The 17,300-nt window shown below is 41.1% G+C and overlaps 1 protein-coding gene and 1 pseudogene across 2 annotated transcripts in view; both read right to left on the bottom strand.

Moving 5' to 3' along the window:
• Positions 1 to 720: 720 nt before the first annotated feature.
• LOC308252656 (protein SET-like) lies at positions 721 to 1,555 on the bottom strand (the record flags this gene model as incomplete). The annotated part of the gene is given in 2 exon segments (XM_080677420.1): positions 721 to 1,320; positions 1,322 to 1,555. Coding segments are annotated over 2 exon segments (834 nt in total).
• A 415-nt stretch (positions 1,556 to 1,970) lies between these two features.
• The window catches only part of LOC308252655, a 50,821-nt pseudogene continuing 35,491 nt past the window's right edge, over positions 1,971 to 17,300 (bottom strand). The window contains exons 5-6 of the transcript in view: positions 6,189 to 6,266; positions 1,971 to 2,075 (exon numbers count right to left, since the gene is read on the bottom strand). The product of the transcript in view is annotated as an uncharacterized misc_RNA (transcript). The remainder of the gene's footprint in view (positions 2,076 to 6,188; positions 6,267 to 17,300) is intronic.

The following is a 17,300-nucleotide window of genomic DNA, read 5'->3' as shown; positions in this document are numbered from 1 at the left end:
AACTGTGGTACATCTACATGATGGAATACTACTCTGCGGTAAAAAAGAAGGAGTTCCTACCATTTGCAACAACATGGATGGAGATGGAGAGCATTATGCTAAGTGAAATAAGCCAGGCAGAGAAAGATTAATATCACATGATCTCACTCATTTGTGGAATATAATGAATGACATAAACTGATGAACAAAAATAGATCCAGAGACAGAGAAACATCAATCAGAACGTCAAACCTCAGGGAAGGTAGTGGACAGTGGGGGTAAAGGGGAAAGATCAACCAAAGGACTTATATGCATGCATATAAGCCTAATCAATGGACACAGACCACAGGGGGGTGAGGGCATGAATGGAAGGTGGGGGTTAATGGGGGAATAAAGACACATATGTAATACCTTAATCAATAAAGAATTTTTTTTAAAAAAAGACTGCAACTTGCCCAAACCGGTTTGGCTCAGTGGATAGAGCATCAGCCTGCGGACTGAAGGGTCCCAGGTTCGATTCTGGTCAAGGGCATGTAGCTTGGTTGCGGGCACATCCCCAGTGGGAGGTGTGCAGGAGGCAGCCGATCGATGTTTCTCTCTCATCGATGTTTTTGACTATCTATCACTCTTCCTTCCTCTCTGTAAAAAATCAATAAAATATATTTTTTTTTAAAAAAAAGACTGCAACTTGCTCCCAGGGACTGGAGAAAATTAAAAAAGGTTGGAATCCATCAGTGTTCATTAGTCATCTTCTCCTTCATCTTCTTCACCTTCATCCTCATCCCCTTCTTCATCAATATCTTCCAACCCTTCCTCTTCATCATCATCATCATCATCTTCTTCTCCTTCCCCTTCTTCATCATCCATGTCAGGAACCAAGTAGTACTGTAAAGGATTTGGCCAAATGTCATCTTTAATGACTTCTCCTAACTCATCTGCACCTGCATCAGAATGGTCAGTAAACCAGGTAAAGACGCTTTCTGGTTCCTCATGCCGTCTCTTCCTGCTGGCTTTATTCTGTGTTTGACTTGAACGTTTCGTCAAATCCTTTCCAGATTTCCATTTGATTTCAGTGGACTTTGAAGATGGATCACCACTCTCATTCAGATGAAACTCTTTGGAGAGAACTTTATTTTCGAAGTAAGGATTTTCATCAAAATAAAAATCTATTCTGTAACCTGATTTAATATCTTCAAATTCTGTCACTTCAACTCTTGTTAAATAATGCAGCGCCTCTTCATCCTCTTCCCCAAGCACTGCAGACACTTGTGGATGGTTGACAAATGTTGTTACCCAAAAATTTGGGATTTTGGCGGTCAGTTCTGACCTCTTCTGAAAAAAATGGTTGGCGGAGTTTGTTATATTTCTGTTCTATTTTCAAAATCTCCTCACTGGCTTGTTCATTAAGTCTGTCTATTTCATTTTGTACTTCATCAGTATGTTCAATTTCTTCTTGCTGTTCTTTTTCTCCCTTCGGCACGTCCGGAGGGATCGGCTTCTTCTCCAGCTTGGGGGCTGGAGCCAGTTTCAGATTCTTTGTCTGAGGTGGGAGCGAGGACTGGCGTTTGGGGGCCATGCTGTGAGGCAAGTCCGAGGATCTGATAGCTGGGAAGTCGCCAGGCTCGAAGGTGTGCTGAGCACTCATCCCCCACACCTTTGAACCTGACAGGTAATGGCAGGCCTGCAGAAACATTTGTGGAATTAAACAAGAAATGAATGAATAACTTAAATAAAGCAACCTATATATAGCTTAGTATGAATTACATAGACAGTTACAGTACACATAATTTAAAGAATACCATTAAAGATACTATTAAAGTTCCTTTGACGTTAATACTTTTTACTATAGCTTACTCAAGATCTATGAGTTAATGACTAATAATATCCAAAGTCCAAGACAATTGCCTAGTAATCAATATAAAAGGCTGAGTTTGCATTCATATTTCCTTTACATTACTTCAAAGGTCTCTTTACCTTCCATTTGGGTTTCCCTAAGCATACTGGTTTAGCCTAAAGAGTATCACCATGGGAGCTAAAGACTGAGCAGGTTTGGTAAACAAAGCATTTATGCCAAAACCATAGAGGAAAGGGGTGACCTGAAACAGAAAAAGTAGCATAGGTCTATGTCACACACCAATGCCATGTGTAAGTATATATGTGCATATACATATACTAAAGGCCTGGTGCAAGGATTCATGCACCAGTAGGATCCCTTGGCCTGGCCTGCGGGGATCTGGCCAAAACCAGCTCTCCGACATCCCCCGAGGGGTCCTGGATTGCAAGAGGGCACAGGCCAGGCCAAGGGACCCTACCCTCTGCACGACTGGGGCTGGGGAGGAACCACAGGAGGGCTCCAGGGCGTGTCCGGTCCATCTCACCCAGTCCTAATCGGGGTTGATCGGGGCCAGCCAGGGAGGGACTATATAAGGTTGGACGGCTGGGGAGGGACTATGGGAAGGCTCCAGGGTGTGTCTGGCCTGTCTCACCCAGTCCTGATCAGCCGGACCCCAGCAGCAAGCTAACCTACCAGTCAGAGCGTCTAACCCCTGGTGGTCAGTGTGCATCATAGCAACTGGTCGAATGGTCAAACAGTCGAACACTTAACATATTAGGCTTTTATATATATAGACTAGAGGCCCGATGCACAAAATTCATGCAAGGCACTTGACCCTCGCAGCCCCAGTTTCATCCAGAAGGTCGTCCGGACTATTGTTCTGCTGTTCAGTCTAATTAGCATATTAGTTCTTTATTATATAGGATATGTATCAGGCACCTTTTTGTTTAAGTACACCTTGACTCTAATTACTATACTTTTTCTATTATCTCATTAGGCTCAAGGAAGACTTAACTATATTTTTTTATCTATTAATTATTTCTTTACTAAACCCATAGTCATGAGAGGTTACAGAACTGGAAGAACCTAACTCTTTAAACAAAGAAACTAACATCCAAACAGGAGACTCACTGAGCCCTAGCTGGTTTGGCTCGGTGGATAGAACATCAGCCTGTGGACTAAAGGGTCCCGGGTTCGATTCCAGTCAAGGGCACATGCCCAGGTTACAGGCTCAATCACCCGTGGGGGGTGTGCAGAAGGCAGCAGACTGATGATTCTCTCTCATCATTGATGTTTCTATATCCCTCTCCCTTCCTCTCTGAAATCAATAAAAATATATTTTAAAAAAGAAAATAAAAATAAAATGCTCACTGAGTGACAGCTGTCTGTGCTCTGTACTGTAGTAAGTGTGCCACAGGTATGACTTCATTTAAGCCCCACCACAATCCCATTAGAAAGATAATGTCACTCCTATTTCACAGACTGGAAACAGATTAAGGGTCTACAGTCACCCAGCTTGTCAGTAGAACTGGATTCACACCCAAGTCTCTCTGCCCTGTTTCATTAATATTTACTCTTTGTGTTCTAGTAAGAATCCTTCCAGACCACTTTTTGATAATTAAGTTTTGTCATATAAAATAAATCAAGTGCACTGACTGAATAAGCTGAAATCTTGTCATAGTTCAACTAATGATGGAAACCTTACAACTAAGGAAGAAATGGAAGGAAAAAAGAAAAGAAAAAAAAGATGAGACCAGACAGAGAAAGTTTGATTTGAAGGTAAGAGATTGAGTTTCATCCCCAATTCTTCAATCTGCTGGTTATACTACCTCATGAAAGTTAATCCTTCACGAGTCTTAGTTTCCTGAAAATGGGGACAATTATGATTGCATGATGATATAACAATATAATTGCTCTCTATCCCCCTCACCAGACTGTCACTGCCATAAGGGCAAGGGCCACATCTGTCCTTGCTCACTATATTCAGTTCTTATCTGACATGACGAGGATGACAGTTAGCTAAAGCAAAAAAAAAAAAATCATTCATCAATAACTTCTCTAGGTTTTCTTCTTCAAGTCTAAGTCCACTAATGAAAGTCTGTGCCATCATTCTGGCATGTAGTGTCCATAACACATGATCTACAGTTTCTACTATCAGTTATAGGAGAACCTAAAGTTGTTTACAAGGTAATCTGGGCACAGAAGACCTTTTATGCCTTTTCTCCAGAACATTTATAGTTCTCATCACAGTAGATTTGATGGTCATTCTTTTTACAACTTTTCTTTATCAAGACTCTCTAAAGCATTCAACTTAGTTTTCAGAGAAATAACGTTCATTTCAGACTTATATTTCCTAAGTTTATAAAATATAAATGTAATTAAATCTTATAGTTATAATAACAAGGGCATCTGACATGAACAGATGTGAAACAAAAAGTGCTGACTTGTGGTAAGAGTAAAACTTATGGGCACAGAAAAGCATAGGTGGTCTCAAGAGCAGCCAGTTAGTCAGAAGCTACAGCACACCGTGCACGTAGGAGTGTGGTTTAGAGGGAATGAAGAGTGGCAGGTGATCAGAAGACTCTGTTACAAGACCTGCTGCATTATATCCCCAACATTTCCCACAGTGCCTGACACAGAAGGCTATCAATAAATATTGTTGAGTCAAAAATATCTACCACAGCCCTAACCGGTTTAGCTCAGTGGATAGAGCGTCGGCCTGTGGTCTGAAGGGTCCCGGGTTTGATTCCAGTCAAGGGCATGTACCTTGGTTGCGGGCACATTCCCAGTAGGGGGGTGTGCAGGAGGCAGCTGACTGATGTTTCTCTCTCATCAATGTTTCTAACTATCTCTCTCCCTTCCTCTCTGTAAAAAAATCAATAAAATACATTTTAAATACATATATATATATATATAGATATATATATACATACATACATACATACATATGTATATATATCTACCACACAAGGCTGGTGTGAAGCTTGAATGAACAAAGCATTTGGTCAATGGTGCCCCTCCCTTTCCAACTGTTTGAGACATTTCATTTATTTGGACCCAGACACATTAAAAAATCATTTGAGAGTTGTAGTATGTTTATTGAAGTTACTGCTTGTTAATTTATTCATATTTTAAAAGTGATTTGGGCTACTCACTTTTCTGGGCACTAGGAACACAAAAGTAAAGATGTGGTTCTGAACTGTAAGGAACCATCTTGCTCATTATTGTAAATATGACTTAGCAACAAAACCCTGAACCAGGAAAGGAATTTTATAAAGAGAAAATCAAGGAACTGGATTGGCAAAGTTTTCCTCCATTTAAGTTGCATAAAAAAAAAAAAAAAGGTCATGTATGCATATATGCATAACCCAAGGACACAGACAATAGGGTGCTGAAGGCCTGGGGCACAGGGGTGGGGGCAGGCTGGATGGGGTTAATGGGGGGGAAAGGGGGACATATGTAATACTTTCAACAATAAAGAATTACTTTTTTAAAAAAGAGGTCATATAGTCTAAATGTTGCTACAGGTCTAATAATGTGCTTGTCTTATAATATATGCCTCTCTAATCTATAAAATAGAGCACATATCAGAAAATGTTTCCAGCCTGGCCGGCGTGATTTAGTGGTTGAGCATTGAGCTATGAACCAGGAGGTCATGGTTTGATTCCTGGTCAGGGCACCTGCCCAGGTTGCAGACTCGAGCCTCATGTGGGATGTGCAGGAGGCAGCCTATCAATGATTTTCTCTCTCCCTCTCTGAAATCAATATATATATATATATATATATATATATATATATATATATATATATGTGTGTGTGTGTGTGTGTGTGTGTGTGTGTGTGTGTATGTGTATATGTGTATATATGTATATATGTATATATGTATATATATATATTTTTAAATGTTTCAAATCAAGTGAGTTTTATAGCTAATCTAAAACACAGACCTACCAAAGAACATAACTTCTCCTTGTAAGCATTCACTTTTTCAAGTAAAAAAAGATAAAATGAACCTTGATTTTTAATTCTTGCAATGTCACAAGCAAAGGTCATTTTACATTATCCAGTGTAATGATGCAAATGCAATATGTAGGACATAAAGCTATCTGAAATAACTTTGATTTCTGAGTTTAACTCTGTTGTAGCATTGGCTGTATGAACAGAGGGATAAAAAATAATGGTGTCCTTTCAGAAGCAGAGAAATGGTTATGACTATCCTATTATGTTCAGCTCTCTGATTCCCAGTGGTGCCTCTTATGATTGTCTCTAAGATACGTGATTTGTAGTGGCAATATAACTGAGATATGGAGACTCTCATAAGTCCTGCCTCCATGTGATATTTTGTAGCTAGTATTTGAATAAATATACTACTTACTGCTGAATGAACTTCAGTAAGCCTGCATCAACCATGTCAGCTAGCAGCAGGTTAAACAAGGAAGCTTGCACAATCACCCTAGAAACAATTTTAAAGTACACATATGAACATTTTATAACTAGGAAGCACAGATCAGAAGGAAAAATGAAGTACTATACTATAACAGTAAAGATATATTAGGCAAATACTTAACTACCCCCAAGTATTATATATCTATGAATATGTAGTTATTTTACAAATGAAATATGGCTGAGTTTCACAGATCATAATTCTGGAAGTCAGACATCAAAGGATTGGCAGAACTTAACAAGGAGAAGCAGCAAAAGAGAAAGGCAGTTTGCAGAGCACCAGATCCAGCATTTCAGAGCCACATAAGAAAGTGATACAAAGAACTCCCCAAGGAACCAGGCTTTAGGAGAGCAACCTAAATCTTTAGGAAGGAGAGTGGGCTGATGACACCCTTTATGTGGAAGAAATCAGATGCTACTGAAGCCTAGTAGACCCCTAGGAACCAGGGACAGTATAGGACATCACAGGAAGCTTCAAGAGGCTCCTGAAGCTAGCTATAGTCCAATACCTTTACAACAGCTTGCAGAACATGGTTGGGGTTGAGCTTCACAGAAAGCCATCCTGAGAGGAGATGCCACCCATGAACAAGACAAAAAATAAAGACCCATTTACAACAGGAAAGCTCAAATAACCCACCAAAGGGACATGCTAGAGCATCCAGCTCAGGAGTTCAAACTACTGTGTCCCACGGGACAATTACTACAAAAGGCCACGTCACAAAGCATGAAGACTGGGATTCATAGCAGTTCTGTCTAATACATAAAAACAAACTCAAAGACACAACTAATATGGGGAGACAAAGAAACAACCCCTAAATGAAAGAAAAGGAGGAATCTCAAGAAAAACAGCTAAATGAAATGGACGTAAACAATTTTCCAGACATAGAGTTCCGAGCAATGGTTATAAGAATGCTCAAAGAACTTAGTGAGAACTATAAGGAAATTAATGGGAACTATGGGAACTTAGTGGGAACTATGTCAGCATGGAAAAGGACATAAAAACCATGAATAAGAAACCAGATGGAAATAAAGAAAACTATATTTGACATCAAGGAAACACTGGAAGGAATTAAAAATAGGGAGGATGAAGCAGTGGATCAAATAAGCAATTCAGAAGACACAGTAGAAAAAAACACTCAATTAGAGCAGCATAAAGAAAAAAAAAACAATTTAAAAGTATGAGGATAATTTAAGGGAACTTTGGGACAACATGAAACAGAACAACATCTGCATCTGCATCATAGGGGTACCAGAGGGAGAAGAAAGTGAGCAAGGGCTAGAGAAGCTGTTTGAATAAGTGACAACAGAAAACTTCCCTAACCTGGTGAAGAAAAGTATCACACAAGATCAGGAAGCATAGAGAGTCCCAATTAAGATGAACACAAGGGACCCCACACTGAGACACATCATAATTAAAATAGCAAACATTAAAGACAAAGAGAGAATCTTAAAGGGAGCAAGAGAGACAAAATCAGTTACCTACAAGGGAGCTCCCATAAGGCAGTCAGCTGATATCTCAACAGAAACACTATAGGCCAGAAAGGAATGGCATGAAGTATTCAAAGTAATGAAAAGCAATAATCTGAAACCAAGACAATTCTATCCAGCAAGGCTATCATTCAAAATTGAAGATGAAATAAAGAGCTTCCCAGACAAAAAAAAAAAAAAAAAAAAAAGGCTAAAGGAGTTTATTACCACCAAACCAGCATTCCAAGAAATGCTAAAGAGACTGTTGTAACAAGAAGAAAAATAGAGGGGGATAAGGCATAAACAATAGAAGTGGCAATAAATAAATACCTAACAATAATAACCTTAAATGTAAATGGATTAAATGCTCTAATCAAAAGACCTAGGTTAGCTGAATGGATAAGAAAACATGACCCATATATATGCTGTCTACAAGAGACCCATTTCAGAACAAAAGATTCACACAGCATGAAAGTGAAGGGATGGAAAATTTTTTCCATGGAAATGGAAATGAAAAAAGTGGGGGCAGCAATACTTATATCTGACAAAATAGACTTTATAACAAGACACAAATAAACTCACTACATAATACTAAAGGGATTGATCCAACAAGAGGATATAACTCTGGTAAACATATATGCACACAACATAGGAGAAACTAAATATATTTTTTAATTCCTGAAGGACTTTAAGGGAGAGATACACAGCAATAGAGTCATAGTAGGGAACTTTAACACCCCACTGACATCGCTGGATAGATCTTCCAGTTAAAAAATCAACAAAGAAACAGCAACCTTAAACAACACATTAGAACAGATGGATTTAAAAGGTGCAGAACATACAGTCTTCTCAAGTGTACATGGAACATTCTCAAAGATAGACCACATCTTAGTGTAAATATTTCTCTCTTTTCCATGTCCAGTGTGGCTAGAGAGTGGTCCGGTTCCTGAGTAGGGCTGCTGGGGATTGATAAAATGAAAGAAAGAGACAGACACAGAGATGGAAGGAAAAAGCTGGGGCTGGGTGGGACCACTGTCCTCTGATGGAGAGACAGGGACCCAGAACTAATACCGTGTGTTTATTTTATACAGCAAAAACCAGGAAGTTTTACTAAAGGTCAAGACAAAGGAGAGTATGTGCATTCTTGGGTGGGCCTGAATCATATTCATTCCTGGTGCTTGGCTGGATTTAGGTAACGAAACCCACCCCCTGGCGCCTGGGCTGAAGGTCAAGCTGACAACACTCCTGGCAAGGCGTGTTTCCAGAACATGGCTCTGGCAATGCCACTGGATTCAGCTGAAAATAATTAAAGAAATGCCCATGTGCCTTTCCAGGTGCTCTCTACATCTTAGGACACAAAATAAGTCTTTACAAGTTCAAGAAGATTGAAGTCATATCAAGCATCTTCTTGGATCACAATGGCATGAAACTGGAAATCAACTACAGTAAAAAAAAACTCACAAACATTCAAACACATGGAGGTTAAATAGCATGTTATTAAACAATGAATGGATTACCAAAAAGGTAAAGGAAGAAATAAAAAACAATAAACAATCTAAACTTACAACTGAAAGAATTACAAAGAGAACAACAAGAAAAGACCAGGGGAAGTAGAAAGAAGGAAATAATAAAGATCAGAGTGGCATCAGAAATAAATGGCATAGAGAATACAAATACAATACAAAAGATAAATGAAATCAAGAGCTGGTTCTTTGAGAAGATAAACAAGATTGATGAACCTTTAGCCAGACTCATCAAGAAACAAAGAGAAAGGACTCAAATAAATAAAATTGGAAATGAAAGAGACGAATTAACCACTGACATCATAGAAATACAAAGGATTGTAAGAAAATTCTATGAACAACTATATGCCAACAAACAGGACAACCTGGGTGAAATGGTTAAATTCCTGGAAACATGCAATCTTCCAAAACTCAATTAAGAAGAATCAGAAAACCTGAATAGGTCAATAACAACTGATGAAATTGAAGCAGTAATCAAAACCCATCCAGCAAACAAAAGTCCTGGACAGAATGGCTTCACAAGTGAGTTTTACCAAATATTCAAAGAAGAACTAATACCTATTCTCCTCAAACTGTTGCAAAAAATCCAAAAGGAAGGAATACTCCCAAACTCTTTTCCTAATTCCAAAATCAGATGAAGACACAACAAAGAGAATTACAGACCAATATCCCTGATGAACATATATGCTAAAATCCTCAGCAAAACATTAGCAAACCAGATCCTGCAATACATTAAAAAGATCATACACCATGACCAAATGGGATTTATTCCAGGGATGCAAGGCTGGTACAATATTCACAAATCAATAAATGTGATAAGTTACATAAACAAATTGAAAGACAAAAATCACATGATCATATCAATAGATGCAGAAAAAGCATTCAACAAAATCCAGCACCCATTTATAATAAAAACTCTCAGCAAAGTAGGACTAGAAAAAATTTACTTCAATGTAATAAAGGCTATATATGGCAAACCTACAGCCAACATCAAACTCAATGGGCAAAAACTAAAAGTGTTTCCCTTAAGAATAGGAAAAAGACAAGGATATCCACCATCACCACTCTTATTCGAAACTAGAGGCCCGGTGCATGAAATTCGTGCATGGGGGCGGGGGATTGTCCCTCAGCCCAGCCTGCACTCTCTCCAATCTGGGACCCCTCAAGGGATGTCCGACTGCCCGGTGGGATCGGGCCTAAACAGGCACTCGGACATCCCTCTCACAACCCAGGACTGCTGGCTCCCAACCACTCGCCTGCCTGCCTGCCTGATTGCCCCTAACCGCTTCTGCCTGCCAGCCTGATCACCCCCTAACCACTCTCCTGCCAGCATGACCGACACCTAACTGCTCCCCTGCCAGCCCAATTGCCCCTAACGGCCCTCCCCTGCCAGCCAGGGTGCCACTAACTGTCCTCCCCTGCAGGCCTGGTCGCCCCCAACTGCCCTCCCCTGCTGGCCCGGTAACCCCTAACTGCCCTGCAGGCCTGGTCCCCCCCAACTGCCCTCGCATACCTGCCCCGTCACCCATAACTGCCCTTCCCTGCCAGCCTGGTTGCCCCTAACTGCTCTCCCCTGCAGGCCTGGTCCCCTCCAACTGTTCTTCCCTGCCAGCCTGGTCACCCCTAACTGCATTACCCTGCCAGCCCGGTCACCCCTAAGTGCTCTCCCCTGCTGGCCTGGTTCACCCCAACTGCCCTCCCCTGCAGGCCTGGTCCCCCCGCAACTGCCCTCCCTAGCAGGCCTGGTTGCCCCCAGCTACCCTCCCCTGCAGGCCTGGTTGTCTCCAACTGCCCTCCCCTGAAGGCCTGGTTGTCCCCAACTGCTCTCCCCTGCAGGCCTTGTCCCCCCAGCTGCCCTCCCTGCAGGCCTTGTCCCCCCAGCTGCCCTCCCCTGCAGACCTGGTCACCCCCAACTGCCCTCCCCTGCAGGCCTGGTCACCCATAACTGCCCTACCCTGCCAGCCTGGTCACTCCTAACTGCCGTCCCCTGTTGGCCGTCTTGTGGTGGCCATCTTGTGTCCACATGGGGGCGGTCATCTTGAGTGTTGGAGTGATGGTCAATTTGCATATTACTCTTTTATTAGATAGGCTAGTTCTAGAAGTCCTAGCCACAGCAATCAGACAAGAAGAAGAAATAAAAGGCATCCAAATAGGAAAGGAGGAAGTAAAACTGTCATTATTCATAGATGGTATGACAGTGTACATAGAAAACCCTGAAGACTCACCAAAACACTGCAAGATTTAATAAATAAATTTGGTAAAGAATACAAAATTACCATCCAGAAATTGATGATATTTTTATACACCAGTAATGCACTCTCAGAAATAAGAAAGTTTAAAAATCCCATTTACACCCAGCAAGCATGGCTCAGTAGTTGAGCATTGACCTATGAACCAAGAGATCACAGTTCAGTTCCCAGTCAGGGTACATGCCCAGGTTGCAGGATCAATCCCCAGTGTGGGGCTTGCAGAAGGCAGCCGATCAATGATTCTCTCTCATCATTGATGTTTCTACCACTCTCTCCCTCTCCCTTCCTCTCTGAAGTCAATAAAAATATATTTAAAATAAATAGTTGTTCTCAGCAAAAATAAAATTGCTTCTGAATTATAACATCAGTTGAAACAGAAAACTAATACTGTCTCTCATGGTTAGAAATAACTATTATTCATTAAAATTGACTAAGGATAATAATATCCCATAAATAACAAAGAAATAGCTATTATTTCCTACAAAACAAACAAAAAATGGTTTCCAACATTTTTATTTTCACACTAACATGAAGAGGTTTTACTAAAACCAGCCATCTGAAAGAATCCATCACTAGAAACAATCAGCATTGCTCTATGTTAATGTGAATGGTCCAACTCAAGTCTAAAGCAAATCTGAGTTTTAAAATTTGGGATGAAAACCCAGAATTTACCTAGCACACAGGAGGCAAAACAAGCATTTATTGAACAAATGAATAAATATTTCAATATTCTCCTTACTGTACTATAAGTCTGAAATTAACTTTTACCCTAAAATCAAACACCAGAGATAAATAATAGTTTATGATTCTATCTACATTTCTTCTGGTTTTATTGCCTACCTGATCTTATATCCTATATAATAAAGAGGTAATATGCAAATTGACCCTCACAAGATGGCTGCCCCCATGTCTCACAAGATGGCCACACCCATGTCATCACAAGATGGCTGCCCCACATCATCACAAGATGGCCACCCCACATCATCACAAGATGGCCACCCCCTCGTCATCACAAGATGGCCACCACAAGATGGCTGTCCCCATGTCATCACAAGATGGCTGGCAGGGGAGGGCAGTTGGGGGGTCCAGGCCTGCAGGGGAGGGCAGTTGGGGACGATCAGGCTGGGCTGAGGGACACCCTCCCCCCAGTGCACGAATTTCATGCTCTGGGCCTCTAGGATTTTTATAATTCTAAAAAATTTGTGTTGAGCACTCATATATTTTTTTCCTGCCATTCTTGCTACCAATGAAAATGTTCATTATTCTAGACTGAAAAGTTTATGCTAAACATACATATGTACATTAATAAAGATTAGAAGATACACTTGGTTTTCAATTTAAAAAGTACATTGTTTAGCCCTGAAAAATTTTCTCTAACCAAATGTACATACATTACAATTTAAAGAGCATTCTGAGTGATGTAAGTAGAATACAAATGTTCTTTAATACACAAGGGCTTTGTCCCCTGAATGGTTTTTTTGCTTACTTCTCTAATTTCAAGGAACAAGAGCTCATTTTCTGTATACTAAAAACAATGGCTCGCCCAGCTGGCGTGGCTCAGTGGTCGAGCATCAACCTATGAACCAGGAGGTCACGGTTCGAATCCCAGTCAGGGCACATGTCCAGGTTGCAAGCTCTGTCCTCAGTGTGGGGTGTGCAGGAGGCAGCCAATCAATGATTCTCTCTCATCATTGATGTTTCTCTCTCTCTCTCTCCCTTCCTCTCTGAAATCAATAAAAATATTTTTAAAACACACACACACAATGGGGGAGGAACTCATAGCCACGTGGTTGTTTTGCCTCTATTTTGTCTTCTTTTATTCGCTAAACCCAGTTCATAGGACCTTTTTTTTCTATTACACTCACCGAGGCTGTTGTGCTGGTGTAGGTGTGGATTTGTGGGGTCTGAGGAGAGGCTGTGGAGGAGAGTGGGTCAGGAAGAGGTGATGGGAATCCCGCACTGAGACTTCCTGACCCTCCAAACTTAAGCAGCCATTATCTCCTGAAGAGCCAGCCCTCCCAGCAGCCTCAAGACAACCAATACAGTCACACCCAACCTACACCTTTAGCTGTACAGAGGACACAAAGACTATGAATAGCCCCAAAGAGCCCTCAGGGACTGGGTTGAAGAGGGGCCATTGAGTCTTAAAAAGCAATAAAGCACCACCCCCACCTAAAGCCTGTCAGAAGCAGATGCTTGAGAGATTAAGATTGACAGCAGGCAGACAGGCAAAGCAGACAGATTAGTCCCACCTGCTCACAGCCAAGGCTGTGGAGATAGACACAAACAGAGGAGCGGTGGATCATTTGGAACTTCAACATGGTGCTGACTACCTAACAGGAAACTGAGAAGTGGCAGACAGAACAGAAGAGTGGGGTCTTAAACCAGCCCCCATGGGGCATTAAAACTCAAGCTGAAGCAAACAACACTTCACTTTTTTTTTATCTTTTTTAAATTTTTTTCTCTTTTTTGTATTATTTTTTCTTCATTCTGTTTTGATTTTTTTTGTTACTTTATTTTATCTTTTTTCCCCACTTCTCCCTCTTTCATCCTGTTTTCTCTTCTCCTGTCCCCACTTTAGTTTTCCTCTTGCCTTTTAACCCCTTGTTAAAAATTGATCTTATCTGCTTTATTGACGTGTTATTATTGTCATCTCTGTGAACTTACTCATATATCTAATTTCCTCTCCCCTGCTCCAAGTCCATGCACCCTTCTCCTTTCTCTTTCTTTGCTAATTTTCTTGTCAAATTTTTTTTAAAAACATATTTTTATTGATTTCAGAGAGGGAGGGAGAGGGAGAGAGAGATAGAAACATCAATGATGAGAATCTTTGACCAGCTGCCTCCTGCACACCCCACACTAGGGATCAAGCCCACAAGCCAGGCATGATACCTGACCAGGAATTGAACTGTGATCCCCTGGTTCATAGGTCAATGCTCATGGACCATGCTGGCTGGGCTAGTCAATTTTTTAATGCTTGTTTTTCCTCTTCTCTCTTGCTCTCTTCTTCTCCTAATTGTTTAATTTGTTTCACTCACTAAACTCAAGCCTACCTGCTCTCTCCTCTATTCTCGTTTTCCAAAGGCAGATGAATGAATAAATTTTTAAAAATTTTGTTTTATCTTTTTATTTATTTACTTGTTTTTATTTTATCTTTTCTTCTCATCCATTCATTCTCTTTCTACCTCCTCTCTACTGAACCATGGTTTTTCCCCTGTTCATTCAATTCCTTAACCTTACTCTCTGCATATAAACTCTGCCTCTACAGATTCCGTCCCTTTTTCTGGGTGTTTGTTTTTTGCATTTTGGGTGTGTGGGTGGGTATTTCTTTGCTTTGTGGTGTTTTCTCCCCATACATATTTTTTCTTTCTTTTTCTTTTCTCTCTTACCTTTTTTTCTATTCTTAATATCATTTTTGCTCTCTTTTCTCTCTCCTAATTATCTTTTTTCTGCTGGTCACTTTTACTGGGGTTATTGTGTCATGAGTACATTCATGTTTTGTTCCCTTTGTGTTGTGTCTTATCAAGTTGTATTTTTTTAATTTTTTTTATTGATTTCAGAGAGGAAGGGAGAGGAAGAGAGAGATAGAAACATCAATGATAAGAGAGAATTATGGATCAGCTGCCTCCTGCACACCTCGTACTGGGGATGGAGCCTGCAAACCGGGCATGTGTCCTTAACCAGAATCAATCCCAGGATCCTTTAGTCCACATGCCGACGATGCTCTATCCACTGAGCCAAATAAGCTAGGGCTCAAGTTGTATTTTGTGCTGTTCAGTCAATGTGAGAGAGAGTAAGCCACATAACCAGACACCCTGAGACAAGACTCCATCCACAAATAGGACAATAACACTCAAGACCCAACTACATCAAGAGAACCCAAGTATCCCAAGTAGGGGGCATCCCTAGAACACCCAGCAGAAAAGACCTGAGAGATTGCACCACAGGGTCCCACAAAACATCTATATATATAAAAGGCTAAGTGACTGGCTGGTAGCTGTGACACCCACTGACCACCAGGGGGGCAGACGCTCAATGCAGGAGCTGCAGAGTGACAGCAACTTTGTAGAGTGCCCTCTCGCACTCCGGGACCCCTCGGGAGATGTCAGACTACTGGTTTCTGCCCAATCCCCACAGGCCAGGCCGAGGGACCCCACCTGCCAGAGGGACCCTGCTCACTCCGCAGATGCCCTTCGAGCCCCAGTGCCACCCCAGGTGTGGCTGGCCAGGGAGGCACCACAGGAGGTTGGCTCCAGGGTGTGTCCAGCTCATCTCGCCCAGTCCCACCCTGCCAGCCACCTTCTAATTAATTTACTTTCAATGTACATGAATCCATGCACTGGACCTCCAGTCTACTATATAAGACAAACTAAAAAAATCTGGGTGGCATGGCAGTTTGATCTAATACATAGAAACAATCACAAAGGAACAATAATAATGGGGAGACAAAGAAACAACCCCATACCAAAAAAAAGGAGGAATCACCAGAAAATAAAATAAATGAAATGGAGGCAAGCAATTTGTCAGAGAAAGAATTCAGAGCAAAGGTTATAAGGATGCTGAAAAGAAGGAAAGACAAATTCAACATGTGTAATAACCAAGAGGAAATGAAGAAGAATCAAGAAGAAATGAAGAATACAATAAAGAACACAATGGAAAGTATCAAAAGTAGTCTAGAAGAAGCTGAGGACTGCATCAGTGAGTTAGAAGATACAGTAGAAACAAACACCCAAGAAGAGCAGCAACTGGAAAAAAAAACTTAAAAAGCAGGAGAAGAGCCTAAGGAAGCTTTGGGACAACATGAAATGAAACAACATCTGCAAAATAGGGGTGACAGAAAGGGAGGAAACTGAGCAAGGAATAGAAAACCTGTTTGAAAAATAATGACAGAAAACTTCCCTGATTTGGGGAAGAAAAAAGTCACACAAGTCCAAGAAGCACACAGAGTCCCAAACAAGATGAATCCAAAATGACCAACACAAAGACACATCATAATTAAATTGGCAAAATCAACAAAGTAAGAATCTTAAAGGCTGCCAGAGAGAGACAGAAAGTTACCTACAAGGGATCTCCCATTAGACTGTCTACTGATGTGGGAACCCCTTTCACGTCCCGCGTGGTTCAGGGCCCACTCAGGGTCCGGTTTCTGGAGAAGGCCGCACACAAATGAAAAGAGACTTGGAAAAGAGTTAATTTGGAAATATTGGGGGGCCAGGCGGGAGCCCACCTCTAGTGGGAGGACTACCACTAGGCTCTGGCCTTGCTATCCCTTTTATTGAGGCTATGGGATATACCCCTTACCCTTAAGCAGCTTTGGGAAACACCCATAGCCCTTAAGCAGGTAATAAGCGGATTATCATATCAGTAAGGATTTACATGATTACAAGATGGGGAAGTTGCCTCAATTACCATTGTCTCAATTAGATAGGGAGTGGTTGGCTCTGACCTTTCAGAGCTTCAAGGTTGACCAGCCTTCCAAGGTTCCTTGTCCACACCTTTCTGATTAGTGAGACAATGATCGGTTTCCGGCAACTGATTTCTCAACAGAAACACGTCAGGCCAGAAGGAAATAGAATGAAATATACAAAGAGATGCAAAGCAAGGGACTGAATCCAGGAATAATATACCCAGCAAGGGTATCATTAAAAATTGAAGGAGAAATCATAAGCTTCACAGACAAAAAAAAAAAAGGCTAAGGGAGTTTATTACCACCAAGCAAGAAATGCTAAAGGATTGCTGTAAAAAAAGAAGAAAGAGAAAGAGAAGAAGGAACACAGGCATAAAGAATAATAATGGCAAACAAGT

Source organism: Plecotus auritus (genome assembly GCF_963455305.1).
Source record: "Plecotus auritus genome assembly, chromosome: 7".
NCBI classification, from domain to species: Eukaryota; Metazoa; Chordata; class Mammalia; order Chiroptera; family Vespertilionidae; genus Plecotus; species Plecotus auritus.
Note: the sequence above shows the minus strand (reverse complement) of the source record. Positions and strands in the feature narration are given on the sequence as shown.